The sequence below is a fragment of the Ruditapes philippinarum genome, unplaced genomic scaffold (genome assembly GCF_026571515.1).
Source record: "Ruditapes philippinarum isolate M1 unplaced genomic scaffold, ASM2657151v2 ctg1018_1_1_1_1, whole genome shotgun sequence".
NCBI lineage: Eukaryota > Metazoa > Mollusca > Bivalvia > Venerida > Veneridae > Ruditapes > Ruditapes philippinarum.
In genome coordinates, this window is record NW_026857866.1 from 387,187 (window position 1) to 403,668 (window position 16,482).

Below are 16,482 nucleotides of genomic sequence, written 5' to 3' on the forward strand. Positions count from 1 at the left end.
ACTGCACAGCAATATGCTTGGCAAAACAATGTATCAGAAAAAGATTTAAAAGTGATGTAGCATGCTGTTACAAATACGCAGAAGCTTGGATATGATTAAAAGGTTCATTATGTGTAAAAATTGTAATATTTCATTCCATAGTTTACTGTTAGTTTCAAAAATGCTACTCATATGCCATATACCTAAGCCATTTTGATTAAAACGAGCTGTCGGGAGGACAGCAATGCTCAACAATTCGAAAAGTTATCAAAAGGGTGTTTCATTGAGTATAAAAATGCTTGACTATATGAATACATAAAATTGCACCAAAAAGGAACAAAGGCTTACTATTAAGATGTTTTATCGAGTAAATCACTGCTTTATTATTATAAATACGTAAAATTTTTACAAAAAAAGGCACAAACCCTTGAGTAGTTATGAAGATACCAGCTTACATGCAAAAACTTAACAAGTTAAAAATGGGGCTTAATTATGCAAAAGAGCAAATCAGAGTTATGGGACTTGTGCCAATCATGTTAGATAATCACAGAGAACAAGTGTGTGAAGTTTCAATCCATTCCCTTCGGTAGTTATGGAGATACCAGCTTACACATAAAAACTTAACCAAAGGGACGCCGACAAATGGCTGACTGCATTAGCTCAAGTATTCTGTGAATAGTCGAGTTAAAAATTGTTCATGAACAACGTAGTCAAATGTATTATGTTTCTCCGAGTAACTGTAAGCTTGGAGGTAGGGGTGTGACATGTACCATATTTGGACCAGAAGTACCCCCCGGTTAACATCTCTAAAAGACAAAGGCGAGGATCAATGACCACCAAATATTCCAAAACCGTCTAAAACAAGAGAGAAACAGCCTATATTACTGTGTCCTAATTGGAAAAGCCGAGGACTACAAATCTAGATTCATACTTACCTGTTAATAAAAGTAAGTGTGGCTCAAAATATTACAGACAATGATGAGCTAATTAACATAATTATATTCTTGTCCTCTTTTACCTTTGCATTTACATGAGGATGCTCACACTTCAAAACGTCATTCAAGTATTATGTCATCTTGTCGAGAACCCCTATATGTATGGCCTCCTGTGATAGAAATCAAATAATCTCAGATTCATTGTCCTATTATGTGAAATGTTATTCAACTTGATAAAGGAATAAAAGGATGGAAAAAAGTTACATATAACCATGGCTTATTCCATCTAAAGTTATTGGTCAGACAAGAAAGAGGTTACATACATACTGCATGACCTTGTCACTGTATGGTGCATAAAGATTTTTTTTATTATTTTCCCATTGATATCAATATTCTTTTTTAGGAAACCTAAACATGCACTTTTAGATACGTCAGATAACTGGGTCCTAGGTGTCCTAACTATTAATTGTCCTATAAACAACAGTTAACTTAACCAATAAATAGCCACACGATGACTACCTTCACGTAGGTAATTAGTATCACCGTGGAAAAGTATACTATTTCATTTTTTTGTTTTACTAAATATCTTATATACAAACAATTTTCATAAGGCCTTTCTATTTGAGATACTTGTGGTCTAACACTGCATCTCTTAATGTTCCTTAATACGAATAGCAATGCTACATGCCAAAGATCTATGTATTCAGCATTGGAGATAATGCACATTTAACCTCTATTTGGTAAAAAAATATACAATCACTTTAAGGGGCAGTAACTCTGTTACCTTTCACTGGATTAAGTCCACATTAGTACATGTCAAACTTTGGTTGAAACTAGAAGGGTTTTTTGTCACAAAAACATGTCTCCATAAACTATGTACGGTCACTCATGTGAAGTTTCATTGAAATCTTGACCTGTGAAAGTCGGACAAGAATTTTCTATTTATAGCTCTGATGACCACTTTGTGCAATGAAGCGGAATGTGCCAGTATTCTGCACAACTAAGGATGGTACTGATCACTCCTGTAAAGTTTGGTTGAAATCCCACCAGTAGTTTGACCTGGAAAGGCCGGATAAGATTTTTTTCTTCTATTTTTAGCTCTGATGGCCCTTTTGTGCAGTAATATGGAACATGCCAGGGATGTGCAAAACTATGGATGGTTCTGATCACTCCTGTAAAGTTTGGTTGAAATCCTACCAGTAGTTTGACCTGTGAAGGCCGGACAAGATTTTTCTATTTTTAGCTTTGGCGGCCATTTTGTGCAGTGAAGTGGAATGTGCCTGTAATGTGCACAACTAGAGATGGCACTGATCACTCCTGTAAAGTTTGGTTGAAATCCCGCCAGTAGTTTGACCTGTGAAGGCCTGACAAGAGTTTTTTATTCTTAGCTCAGGCAGCCATTTTGTGCAGTGAAGTGGAATGTTTCCGTAATGTGCAAAATAGGGATGGTTCTGATCACTCCTGTAAAGCTTGGTTGAAATCCCACCAGTAGTTTGACCTGGAAAGGCCGGATAAGATTTTTCTATTGTTTGCTCTTGCGGCCATTTTGTGCAGAGAAGTGGAAAGCGTCAGCGATGTGCTAAACTAGGGATGGTTCTGATCACTCCTGTAAAGTTTGGTTGAAATCCCAGCAGTAGTTTGACCTGTAACAGCCAGACAAGATTTTTCTATTGTTTGCTCTTGCGGCCATTTTGTGCAGAGAAGTGGAAAGCGTCAGCGATGTGCTAAACTAGGGATGGTTCTGATCACTCCTGTAAAGTTTGGTTGAAATCCCGCCAGTAGTTTGACCTGTGATGGCCATAATAAGAGTTTTTTATTCTTAGCTCAGGCAGCCATTTTATGCAGTGAAGCGGAATATTTCCGTAACGTGCTAAACTAGGGATGGTTCTTATCACTCCTGTAAAGTTTGGTTGAAATCCCACCAGTAGTTTGACCTGTGAAGGCTGGACAAGGTTTTTCTATTTTTATCTCTGGTGGCCATTTTGTGCAGCGAAGCCGAACGTGGCGATGATGTGCACAACTACAGTTGTACTGATCACTCCTGTAAAGTTTGATTGAAATCCCACCAGTAGTTTGACCTGTGAAGGCCGGACAAGATTTTTTTCTTTTTGGCTCTGGTGGCCATTTTATGCAGCGAAGCGGAACATGCCGGTGATGTGCACAACTAGAAATGGTAATGATCACTCCATTCAAGTTTGGTTTAAATCTCACCAGTTGTTTGACCTGTGAAGGGCGGACAAGCTTAATGCGGATGGACAGACAGACGGTGAAGGCAAAAACAATATGTCTCCCAAAAATTTTGGGAGGCATAATAAAATGAAATACAAAGCACAATGAAAACAGAAAAAAGTATTTTACTGTTTTTATTTTGTCTTTTTTTTTTCATATTTTTCTTCTCCCTCAACAGCTCTGAAATCATTAGTGTCAGTATACAGTCAATATTTGTTCCTGCTTACTTTGGTTTTAAAAAATATAAAAACAGAAATGTTTTACACATTGAAAATTAAAAGCTCTGTACTCTGAAGCAATAAATGAAAATGTAAATTATAAACTGAAATTTTCCCTTTGTTGAAATAAAATTAGGTTGTCAAGGGCTACCAAGAGGCAATTTGGTAAAGGTAGCTTTTTCAGGCCCATTTTTGGTGAGGGCAAACCTAACAAATCAAACATTCTTAAAAGTACTTCCTATCAACAATACAAAGTATGATTGATATATGTTTTGTCTTTTTATGAATAACAAACATTTACTATTTTTTATGTAATGTTTACCAAAAATTTTTGTGTTGTATTATACTTTGGGATAATGTGAAATGGTTTTTTACAAAAATTTTTTAAGACTGGGCTTATGGGGGAAAATATTTTTAAAATTTTTATTTTTACTTATTTGATTGGGGAAATAAATTATGTCATCCAAAAAAACGTCAAATTTTAAGTTAATAACCCTTTTAAACTTGAAAAGTGTCCTTTAAAAAAATAAAAAAAAACTTGATTTTTTTTTACATTTTTTTTAGGACCTGGTAAAAAGAAGAATTTTCACTATTTCAATGTTTTAAGCCAAAAGTTAACTAGGTGGAGGGAAAAACGCTGATGAAAAAATTTACTAGAAGGTTTTTATAAAAAAATGTGTTTGAAAATAGAAAACAAATTTAAATTGGGGGAAAAAGACAAATTTTAATATTGAAAAACTTTCTAAAATGGTTTTCCTTTAAAAACCCAAAAAATTTTACAGAAGATTTCCTTAAAAAGGTGCACAACTTTTTTTTTCATGATTGATACCCCTTTTTTATAACTTAAAAAAAGTCCAAATATATATAGAATTACTACAACATTTCTTGTTTACATTTCTTTAAGTAAAAATAACAGTACATAGACAATGTTAGAAATTCACTATCACTGAAATAACGACTGGTTACTTTATTAAAAATAAAGACTTGCAATCATCAAACTAAAATAAAATAATAAAAAAATAAAACATATCACCAAGTTAGCTTTCCGCCCTTTCTCAGCTTGGTTTAACTTCATTTTAAATTAAATTTTTCATAACATGACTACAAAAACCCATGTTTTTTAACTTCTCTTTCATTTAAGAAATTAACAATACAGTATGAAAATTATCTTTAAAATGAATAGGGAGACTCACTTTAAAATGTATGATATAGTAATTTAATTATACAGGCAACTTGGGCTTAAATCTAGAAACACTTTTTATGGCATTAGTCTGTCCCTGCAGATTGTTATTATTTACTGCCAGTTTTTGAATCTACACTTGTACAGTTTCCAATACAGTGATATTAAATATTGTTAGATGGCAGAAATGTCAGATGATGCGATTCTGTACTGAGAGTCGAGATCTAAATCTTACTTCAAGTATATGTATTTTGTCCAGTCATTCAGAGCTCAGCTTCAGAGTGTACAAAACGACATAATAGCTACATAGTAAATGTAGACAAACATACAACCATGTAACAAAGTTACCTTACAATTTATTAAAGAGCATAAAGCTTTATTTCTGATGTCCATCATTGTTTGTATTTTGATAAATATTAAATGCAAAACACCAGTTATCATTTTTTCAAAAGCAACAGGCCAATGCACAAAATTATTGCTAAAGAGTCAAAACCATACTTAAATTAGCAGCATATTTTGTTCAGGAACATTGTATTCTATAAATGTACCATGTATAAACCTTGTATTAAATAACAGAGACATTCTGTTTTATAACTCTTTCGAGAACCGACCATAAGATTATGGAAACAATATAATTTAACTGTGTATAAATATGATAAAAATAATTCAGAATTAGCTTTTAAAACATTAACTTTTTCAGAAAACTATGGCTGAATTATTTTTTTTTACATATATTTGAAGTATAGGGTATCAAAGTATTAATATAATGTTACAATAATCTTAAAGCTCATGTTTTACCTAATTCACAGCTTATTCACTCTGCCTGACACTGTATTAATCTATGTTCTCAAAAAAACAACCTTATTACACGAACACATTTGTGGAAGCAGACGTCAAAATGTCTGACTCACTTAAAATACCACTACCTGTCAATAAGTTTTTTTGTTTGTTAGATAACTGAATATTGTTACAATAGTTTGACTGTATAAATGTATGTATATATCTGATGAAGGGGTTCATGACGAGGCTGCCGGAGATGGTGAATGTGACTTGTCACTAGACCTCTGTGTCTCCAAATCTTTCAGGTGCTTCTGTACCTGTAATATATCAGCAATTAAAAGCTTTGAACAAATTTATATCACTCATACCTGTAATATATCAGCATTTAAAGCTATGAACAAATTTATATCACTCGTACCTGTAATATATCATCATTTATAGCTATGAACAAATTTATATCACTTGTACCTGTAATATATCATCATTTATAGCTATGAACAAATTTATATCACTCGCACCTGTAATATATCAGCATTTATAGCTATGAACAAATTTATATCACTCGCACATGTAATATATCAGCATTTATAGCTATTAATAAATTTATATCACTCGCACATGTAATATATCAGCATTTATAGCTATTAACAAATTTATATCACTCGCACATGTAATATATCAGCATATAAAGCTATTAATAAATTTATAACACTCTTATCATCGACTTACTAAAGCTTGTACTATACAGTTTTGTTTTGGTTGGGTTTTATATTGCAGTCACCCTGTATAAGTCATATGGCAACATTCCAGCTTTACTGGTGGAGGAAGACCTCTGGTGGTCATCAAAGTATTCTTTCAGACACAAACAGGCACCTGAGTAGAACCACTGACATTTCGTAAGCTAGCTGAACAGCTTCCTCTCATGAAAGAAACCAAAGTCCCTGACAAGTTTCAACCAACAGCAATTTTGGGCAAGTGGATTGTATTCAATGACAATAATTCTGCCATGGACGCCCCTACAGTGTACAGTTAACAGTTCTGACAAAATTAGTTTCTATACATAATATGACAAGTGTAAGTAGTTTTTTAATGCACGTCAGATGATTTGTGAAGGGAAACTGTCAATATACAGTATGTAGTTGCTATCTACAACATACTTAAACCTGTAACTCATGGGTGGGCTAATGTTTGTTTGACAATACCTGTGATCTTGATAATCAGTATTAGAATTAATTTATAACTAAAGAATAAATTATGCATGTCTTACCAGGCAACACACTAACAAATAACAAAATTTAGAGAATAATCTTACTATTTTCTTGACATGTTCAAGAGTTCGACAACCCTCTTTTCCTTTACAGTCATCTAGTCCGTATGGTGGTCGTATGGTCACTTCCTCTAGTACTACAATATTTTGCCGATCCCATTTTACATCAGTGATTCTATAATCAAGATACAAATCATGTTAAATGTGAAGTTTTCAGTGAAAACTTCCAAACTGAAAACATTGAAGCGTTATCAACACCAGTATCGGGTTAGTATTTTCATAAAATAGTCAAGCTAAAATGTCTTTTTTTTTTATTGGGGGTGGGGGTTTTAGTAGCACCAAACCAGTCAAGGTTGTATAGTGACTTTCCAGCTTTATTGGTGGAGGAAGACCTCAGGTGCCCCTTTGTGCATTATTTCAGGCATATACTGGCATTTAAGTAAAACCACTGACAGTGTATAACATAGCTGTATAGCTTCCTCACATGAAAGAATCCTATTGTCCTGGCAGGATTTGTACCTTCAGTGACAAGGGGAAAGTGGTTTGATGTCAACAACCATAACCGCTCAGCCACAAACGCCCCAGCAAAATGTTTTCTACATATCAACACTTTAAATAATATCTCATGACCTACGACACTGTACTTTTCTCCAAACAACACAAATTAAATTAATTAATGCCAAAAATGTGAACATCTGTTTATATGTTTATACGAAAAACGGCAATAAAAGGAGGCTGCTTACAAAAACTGGCATACTGGTATGTCATTAACGCTTCATAATTGCTTTTCTATCTTTTTTGAGAATATATTTAGTAACAATATATTTAGTAACAATATAAGAATTTGTTTTCTTAATTATTTCATGAACAACAGGGGATATATTTTCCATTTTGGGTTAATTCCACATCAATACAGATAACCAGATCTCTGCTACGCAATATTTAAACATTGGCTTACGTTTTCACAATGGCATTAAAAACCTTCTGTCCTTCTGGAGTGACTCCTACACCAATATAGTTCACTTGACGTTTCTTTTCTTCTATATTTGATCGTAATCTGGCATTGATCTGAAATATAAGAATTGCCATATGTATATTTTATTTTGTTGAGACACACTGTTTCAGTTTCAAAACTTGATGGTAAGATCCCTTAAGCACTTTTTTCTGCCTAACTCAAGAAATTTTCTCGTGTTTAATCAAAATTATTAAGAACTTTGGCATTTACACTTAATTAAAACATTAAACACATAAAACAAATACCACAAAGTTACTGTACAGTGTACATGTACATTATCACAATGGACATATGGTACATGTGATTTTGATCTAAGTCATAGATTTACTAATTTTCCCTCTTTTCTGAAGATACATTATACTAAATCATATAGTAATATAACAAGTATATTTCATCTCTCAGACATTTTTAGGCTTTGCAGTTTAACCAATTTGTACATCTTCAAAAATTGTCCAGGCTTAGGCTATACATTAACAAGAGCTGTCTGTAGGACAGCACGCTCGACTATTCTAAGTGCTTGATAGTAAAAGAGCCTTTATATTGTTTAATTTTTTAAGTTCATAAAAAGGGCTAATTTTTTTTTATAAATTCATGTTATAGGCCTAAATGAGAGTCTAATTATACAGTATTGGCTTGACTATTCGGAAGGTAATGTCACAAGGGTGTTTTATTGAGTATAACAATACTAATTACCTATGAATAAATAAATTTGACAGAAAGGCTTGTTATTAAGATGTTTTATCAAGTAAATCACTGCTTTATTATTATGAATGCATAAAATTGTCCCGAAAAAGGCACAAACCCTTCAGTAGTTATTGAGATAACAACTTACAAGAAAAACTTAACCATGAATTTCTAAGTTGAAAAAGGGGAGAAAAATCAGCCTTAATGCAAGATCGAATTATGGATCTTTGTCAGTGACCTACAATTATGACCCTAAATGCATATGTGAAGTTTTTATAAATATCTTTAATAGTTATTGAGATATGTAAAACTTGCATGTAAACATTAACCAAGAGACTAAGTAGAAAAGGGGATATGAATCAGCCTTAATGCAAGATAGAGTTATGGAACTTGGTCAGTGACATACAATTACGACCCTCCAATTATGACCCTAAGTGCATGTGTAAAGTTTCAAGTAAATATCTTTGAAGACCTTTAATCTTTAACCAAAATTTCTAAGTTTCAAAGGGGCGAATAATTCTGCAAATATTGCAGGCAGAGTTATGCAATTTTGCAAACTGATGTACATTGTTACTATAAAAAAGTATTTTAAATTTCAATTGAATATCTCAAGCAATAATTGAGATATTTGACTTTACAAAAAACTTTAACCAAAATTTCTAAGTTCCAAAGGGGCATAATTCTGTTAATATTGTAGGCAGAGTTATCCAACTTGTCAATCTGATGCACCTTGTTACTATAAATAAGTATTGTAAGTTTCAATTGAATATCTCAAGCAATAATTGAGATATTTGACTTTACAAAAAACTTTAACCAAAATTTCTAAGTTAAAAAGGGGCATAATTCTGTCAATATTGTAGGCAGAGTTATCCAACTTGTCAATCTGATGTACCTTGTTAATATAAATAAGTATTGTAAGTTTCAATTGAATATCTCAAGTAATAATTGAGATATTTGACTTTACAAAAAACTTTAACCAACGCAGACGCCGACGAGGACGCTGACGCCGACGCCGACTACAATAGCTCTCATATTCTTCGAATAGTCGAGCTTAAAAGCATCAACTATTGATATCATCACTGGCTAAGTTTTGTACATACTGGGAAATGTTGAAACTGTACATTCAAATTCATTACCTTCTGTGAATTAAGGTTAGCCAATGGGGGTGGAGATGTGTCCCTGTCAGCTTCCTTTAGCACTTTTACTTCACTTACATATGACAAATTAACCAGCTTTACATCATGTACACTGTGTTTACCACTTGCTGGCTGACATTCTATAAATAGGTGGTTAAGGAATGTTCTAGACAAACAAAAGTGCGTTACTCTTATCCAAGTCTGCATTTCCCAAATCATAAGCTTTTATGAAGTTGTATTCAACTCCATAATATTTACTATCCATGTATTGAAGTTTCAGTATGTTTTAAAGTATTCAAACCATGATATAAATCTTAGACTTTATAGTAGTCTGATATTAGTATAAAATTTCTTTTTGCTGTGCTCTTTTTTGTTGTTGTTATATGCAGTGGAGTAGCTACTATTAGGCCATGTAGGCCCGGGCCTTCAAGTTTTGATTAGTGTTATGGGTTAGAGGCAAGGCCCCCATGCTTACACATTTAAAAATGTATTTGTTTTGATGTTCATTCGTAAACATTGACAATATTTTTTATTGTAATGACCACATTGTCAAATCAAAATATCCTAATTATTATCTATAATCATGAATTTTATCAAATCTACTTCTACATCATACAGTATTACTGCTTTAAAATCATTTTCAATCACTCTAAGCAGGTATACATTGTATACATTAAAGAGACAGCTTTGAGATACAAGGGAATCCAGGAACCAGTCCCTAGCTCTTATTGAATAGACCCCTTGGTTCTTTTACATACCCAGTGTATAGCACTGATAGTGATACATGCGAGGATTACCTGGATTTCTTACCAGTACACCTCTAGGTAGGTGGGAAACACTGAAAGTGTCTCTGAAAAATCCCAAGGATTTAACCCAGGATCAAACCCTGGACCTCAGGAGTGATAATCAGTGGTTTAACCAACTGAACTAACTGATTTATTCCCAGTAAAAAGGAAGCTTACAGCATTTTTTGAAGAGCGTGAAAACTCCAAGGCTGCATAGCATATAGCCTAATTAATTTGGCGTGAACGGTTTGACCCATTTTACAGACTTTTTTTTTCTTACTGTCAAACCGTTACGCCTAATTTTAACTGTCATTTTTACGCACGGAAAATCTACCGGTAACACTATCGATAGTTTGGACTGATTTTTACTGCTTAAACCTGAAAGTAACTTCAATTACCTCTAAAGATCAATAGAATATAAATTTTAGTACTAACTTCTCCTAGAAAAAATATTAGATTGTACCTGTCTTAACGCATACATGCGATTTATTTCAAATTTGTACTGTATACACTATCTCCGGCGGACATGTTATGACGTCATCGTAAAAAATCGATTCCGTGAAAGCTGGTAGTAGCTACCAGTGTGTCTAGCAGGTAAGTGTGGGTTACGCATGAAGATTAAACTTCAAAAAAAAATATCGGGGAAATAAATCTATTCATTATTTTTAAATAAATTTGTGCATTATTAAATACTATTGAAAAGTATCAATGTGTTAAACCTAAAATACAATGGTAGCAAATAGGCTCCGTACAAGTACTGTTGTTTAATATTTTTTAAATGTTTTAATACATGTACTCAACATTTATCAATAGATGGTTTGCCTTCTTGTTTACTGCTAATGACTGCCGATAAAATACTGGCTTCATTTATACATGCATATTTAAATGACAATTAAGAATGTAAAAGAAATAAAGGAATTCTTTTTCACCTAATGCTGATATATATTATAATACCATATTAAACCTACTGATAAAGTTAAATGTCTTCTTGACATACTTTATTAATTTACTAAAAAAGGAACTTTATTGTGATCCAGCCATATGCTGTAAGGGAAGGGTCACATATTTTAATTGAAATAAATTTTAAGTAGAGGATATTAAAAAAAAGTCATTGAGAAGATAAGAATTTTCAAATGAACAGATTAAGAGACTTATAAATGTATAAGGTGTATGTCTTGTTGTTTCATACTGTTTTGGTGACACTTTTGTTTGTGTCCCTTGTTGTTTTCTCGTCTATGGTAAGTATCTTCCCTTTGCCCCTAGTTTTATTTTTATTCCGCCCCCTCCCCCTTCCCCGAATTTCCTATCCCCTACCACTGTGCCAGTTTACTTAATGGTCCTATTAATCATTCATTTATTTATTTTCTTTGATTTTGATTTCCTTGTATGTTACCAATATTTCTTTACATTTATCATTTTGTATCATTTTAGTGATAAGCCAGGCCATGCTCTCTCTTGCGCCGTCCTGTTTTTGTTTAGAATCCTCCTGGGTTTCTTGCAAATGGTTCTTGTTCCTGGGTCGTGGGGGGGTTGCGTTCATTGAACGCGGCCTTTCCTTGTTCATCTTGTTTATCATATTTTATACTTGTATACCGAACCGAACCATAACAAACAGATAATGATTATCAATACAAGGTTCGACAAGCAAGCAAAGAAATGTAAAGAAAACAGAAAAAACTTATCCACATATCCGCCCTCCAAAAAAAACACCAAAAAAACGCCTGAAACTGCAAAACCGAAACATAAATACACATGGGTGCCAAAGACAGCTCTGGTAGGTACATGTGCTCCCTTGCGCCTGTTTCAACAGAATTCATCACTTAAACATAATAATGTAGAAATTTTAATCAACACCCACAGATGTGTACAAAATACGGCGGTAATCATGGAACTTTCAATGCAACACATTCGAGGTGCCGTTCAATGAAAAGCGGGAACTAGATAACATGGAATTTTAAATGGATATAGGTTTTGGTGTCATTTTGTGACAGTCGTTCTAACAGACGACTACAGTAATCTAATCAGACTATTTCTCCCATCTGTCTTACATTGTTATGCTATTCTACGTCTTAAATAAGGGTCACTAAATTTCCGCTTGCTGCGTTTTTATCATAAACCCCGTCATATCTGTTTGACAATTGCATTTTACTGGGGACTGTCTGAAATTCCATTTCATAGTTTGAAATTTTAAGATTTTTTTCTCAGAATTTAAAGTTATTTTTGGTTGTTTTGAACTTCTTCCCCTACACAACTGTCCTCAATTTTTTTTAAGATAATAAACTAGAAATTGATAGGGAGTTTAATATAAATTGAAATTCTTCTTTGCTTCATCATGTATAGTATACTTATAATTCATTAAGATGTACCTACAATTACATTGTATTTTCATATGTGCGAAATCATGGCAGGGTTATAAAATAACAAGAGCTGTCGGTAGGACAGCACGCTCGACTATTCTAAGTGCTTGATAGTAAAAGAGCTTTGATAATGTTAAATTTTTTAAGTTCACAAAAGGGCTAATTTTTTTTTATAAATTCATGTTATAGGCCTTAGAGAGGGTCTAATTATACAGTATTGGCTTGACTATTCGGAAGGAAATGTCACAAGGGTGTTTTATTGAGTATAATAATATTAATTACCTATGAATACATAAATTTGACAGAAAAGGTACAAAGCTTTGTTATTAAGATGTTTTATCAAGTAAATCACTGCTTTATTATCATGAATGCATAAAATTGTCCCAAAAAAGGCACAAACCCTTCAGTAGTTGTTGATATAACAGCTTACAAGCAAAACTTTACCATGAATTTCTAAGTTGAAAAAAGGGGAGAAAAATCCGCCTAAATGCAAGATAGAATTATGGATCTTTGTCAGTGACCTACAATTATGACCCTAAATCATATGTGAAGTTTTAAATAAATATCTTTAAAGTTATTGAGATATGTAAAACTTGCATGTAAACATTAACCAAGAGACTAAGTAGAAAAGGGGATATGAATCAGCCTTAATGCAAGATAGAGTTATGGAACTTGGTCAGTGACATACAATTATGACCTTCCAATTATGACCCTAAGTGCATGTGTAAAGTTTCAAGTAAATATCTTTGAAAACCTTTAACCTTTAACCAAATTTCTAAGTTTCAAAGGGGCAAATAATTCTGCAAATATTGCAGGCAGAGTTATGCAATTTTGCAAACTGATGTACATTGTTACTATAAAAAAAGTATTTTAAATTTCAATTGAATATCTCAAGCAATAATTGAGATATTTGACTTTACAAAAAAACTTTAACCAAAATTCTAAGTTCCAAAGGGGCATAATTTTGTCAATATTGTAGGCAGAGTTATCCAACTTGTCAATCTGATGTACCTTGTTACTATAAATAAGTATTGTAAGTTTCAATTGAACATCTCAAGCAATAATAGAGATATTTGACTTTACAAAAAACTTTAACCAAAATTTTTAAGTTAAAAAGGGGCATAATTCTGTCAATATTGTAGGCAGAGTTATCCAACTTGTCAATCTGATGTACCTTGTTACTATAAATAAGTATTGTAAGTTTCAATTGAATATCTCAAGCAATAATTGAGATATTTGACTTTACAAAAAAACTTTAACCAAAATTTCTAAGTTAAAAAGGGGCATAATTCTGTCAATATTGTAGGCAGAGTTATCTAACTTGTCAATCTGATGTACCTTGTTACTATAAATAAGTATTGTAAGTTTCAATTGAATATCTCAAGTAATAATTGAGATATTTGACTTTACAAAAAACTTTAACCAACGCAGACGCCGACGCGGACGCTGACGCCGACGCCGGGGCGACTACAATAGCTCTCATATTCTTCGAATAGTCGAGCTAAAAAGGCAGTTCAGAAATTTCACCTTATGAGCACAGATGTTAAAAAATCCGACATTACAATTTCTAATTTGACAATTTAAATGGACTTTTAAAATGCAGTATGATCTGACGTCGGACATCTAAGTAAGGTTATCAGAATATCCTTTTCACATTTTATTTTTAATGCTGAAATATTCTTGTGTGAAAAAAAAGTTATTCCTGCATAATTCATAATAAATAACTTAAACAAATTATATTATAAAGCTTGACAAATACAATTGATTGCCGCCGATACCTGTGTTACACAATGGAAATTTTACAATTTTACCCTGTTTTACCCTGTCACCGCTTGCGTCATTTTCCAATATGGCCGCTTACAATAATTTTCAACGATTTAAAAAGTTAAAGTGGAATATTTAGACTTGTGTTCGACTTTAAAGTGTGATAACTTGGAACCTTGCATAAAAAACGGCTCTCTTTCAGGTAATGTAGACCCTTTCTTTGAAACTTTTTTAGTTTTCGCTCCCAACAACTTCTAATTGGGAAGCGTCCGTGTATAAAAATGCAGTTCGTGGTTGGACTTGGAAAAAGACAGCGCCCGTCCAAAATTATCTCGGTGTCTCTTTGACAAGTCTAATTAGTTGGACTACATAGCATACAGATCTTTCACTTTTATTAAATAATGACAGAACAGTGCTTCGTTATTAATTAGAAATAACACACAAGTTTCTTTATCAACCACCAACAATGTATAACTCTTTTTAAGCAATAATCAAGCATGTGTCACAACAATAGTGTTGTCAGGCTTCTATATTCTTATTGGCCAATGACAGTTAGCAGCGCACAATAAGGGCATTTACAACTTATTACTAGAACGGCAATTATCCGAATTTATCGTTTACAAAAAAATGTAAATGTGGGAGCCTTAAAGGGTTTTAATTCATGGATCGTTTTGCATTTAAAAACATGGATTTCACTGCAGACAGATTCTAAAAGTGCTCCTTTTCAATTAAAAAATACAAGCATTCTAAGTTGAAGAAATTTCAGCAAAACTACTTTGATCTTTAAAAATCATCAATTTTTTATTATTAATGAACATTTGACGGAAACTTTGAAAATTTATAAATAAACAGAAATGGTGTTGATTTTAGGTGATTATTGCACCAGTTTATGGCATTACAAATTATTTATTGTATATTGAAGTAAATTTGTTAGATTTCATATTAAATATCTGAAACAAAAAGTACTGGGAGTTAACCTTCTTTATAACAGAGAAAAAGCGGAAGTGAAAAGTTGGTGTGATCTATCTCAATTATGGTCAATAGTGATGAGTCTGAAACGTCTGACATTCATGCCGAGTATGCCGAGCGCAAACCTAAAGTTTTAAAGTCAAAGGATACTGATGGCTAACATTTTCGTTCCAATGTCAAAGGCCATGACTTCTCCTTGTATCTTCTGCTGGTAACATGTTGTGCAGGCGACTATACTGCCAATACTAAAGTATTCATTTTCAGCCATAATCTTCATCTTTTTCACAACACAGACATTGGTGTTGCGTATGGACATATCAAAACTCATCCAAATGATCGCTTTCCTGCAGAAATGTTTACCTGACTCGTTCATTGGTTAAAATTGAAAAGTGGGAGAAATCTGAGGCCGGGAACAAGAATGTATAAATAATTTGTGAACTTCCGGTATAAAATGTCAGTACCAAAGTAATTTTTATGGTAAGATCCCTGATTTTTATCATAACGCAGATACTGGTTTTCTTGTAACCATATTTAATCCTTCTTTGTGATTAAGAATTTTTCAGCAGGTAACGAAACCTTATGAATGCTGTAAATTTACTGCCTTGAAAAAGGACATTCACTGATTTAGCTGGTGACACTGACAGGACATGCAGGATGTTAGTGACAGGTTGTTTAACGCTTTAGTCTTTTCACCTCCAAGACGTTTCGGCCCTGTTCTATATTTAATGAGTTGCTATAAACGAATGAATGAGTATACAATGTGTGACATGACCTATGTTGTTACAGCAATTGGCCAAATGATTGGATTATTTTGAGTGATCACAATTATAAATCACTTATAAATTCAAACGTGACAAATCAGTGTGCCATCACATGTAAATAAAGTCATTAATAAGTATTTTAATTTTTTGATTCAGACATTTAAACAGTTTTTAAAAATATTTTTGTTGTATATCAAAATCAGAGATATACAATAACATAAAAATGTTTGTAATTTAATTTAAATTTATATTTTTAGTTTAATTTATTGATATTTTGGAGTTATTAATAAGTTGTGAAAATAATGTTATTTATGACAAAAATAATAAATGTGATAAAGTATAAGGGATAAATTAAATGTAACATATAATATTCATAAAAAAGAATGCCAAAGACCAGGGATTTTTTTTCCCAAAAGTATGAGG

General features: G+C 32.7%; 1 protein-coding gene across 1 annotated transcript; it reads right to left on the reverse strand.

Moving 5' to 3' along the window:
- Nucleotides 1–4,149: 4,149 nt before the first annotated feature.
- On the reverse strand, nucleotides 4,150–15,686 carry LOC132751300 (protein LSM12-like). The gene is made up of 5 exons (XM_060741463.1): nucleotides 15,449–15,686; nucleotides 9,424–9,563; nucleotides 7,547–7,656; nucleotides 6,634–6,763; nucleotides 4,150–5,638 (listed from the first exon to the last, which is right to left on the reverse strand). The coding sequence occupies exons 1-5, from the start codon at nucleotides 15,669–15,671 to the stop codon at nucleotides 5,558–5,560; spliced, it is 684 nt and encodes a 227-aa protein (XP_060597446.1). The 5' UTR covers nucleotides 15,672–15,686; the 3' UTR covers nucleotides 4,150–5,557.
- Between the last annotated feature and the right edge of the window lie 796 nt (nucleotides 15,687–16,482).

Bases quoted from the DNA above. Each gene is read 5' to 3' on its own strand.
- LOC132751300 (XM_060741463.1), bottom strand. From the start codon at position 15,671: ATGAACGAGTCAGGTAAACATTTCTGCAGGAAAGCGATCATTTGGATG. The intron at 9,564-15,448 runs GTATCCTTTGAC...ACCTATTTATAG, and splicing joins AACGAAAATGTTAGCCATCA to AATGTCAGCCAGCAAGTGGT. The intron at 5,639-6,633 runs GTAAGATTATTC...GATATATTACAG, and splicing joins TTGAACATGTCAAGAAAATA to GTACAGAAGCACCTGAAAGA.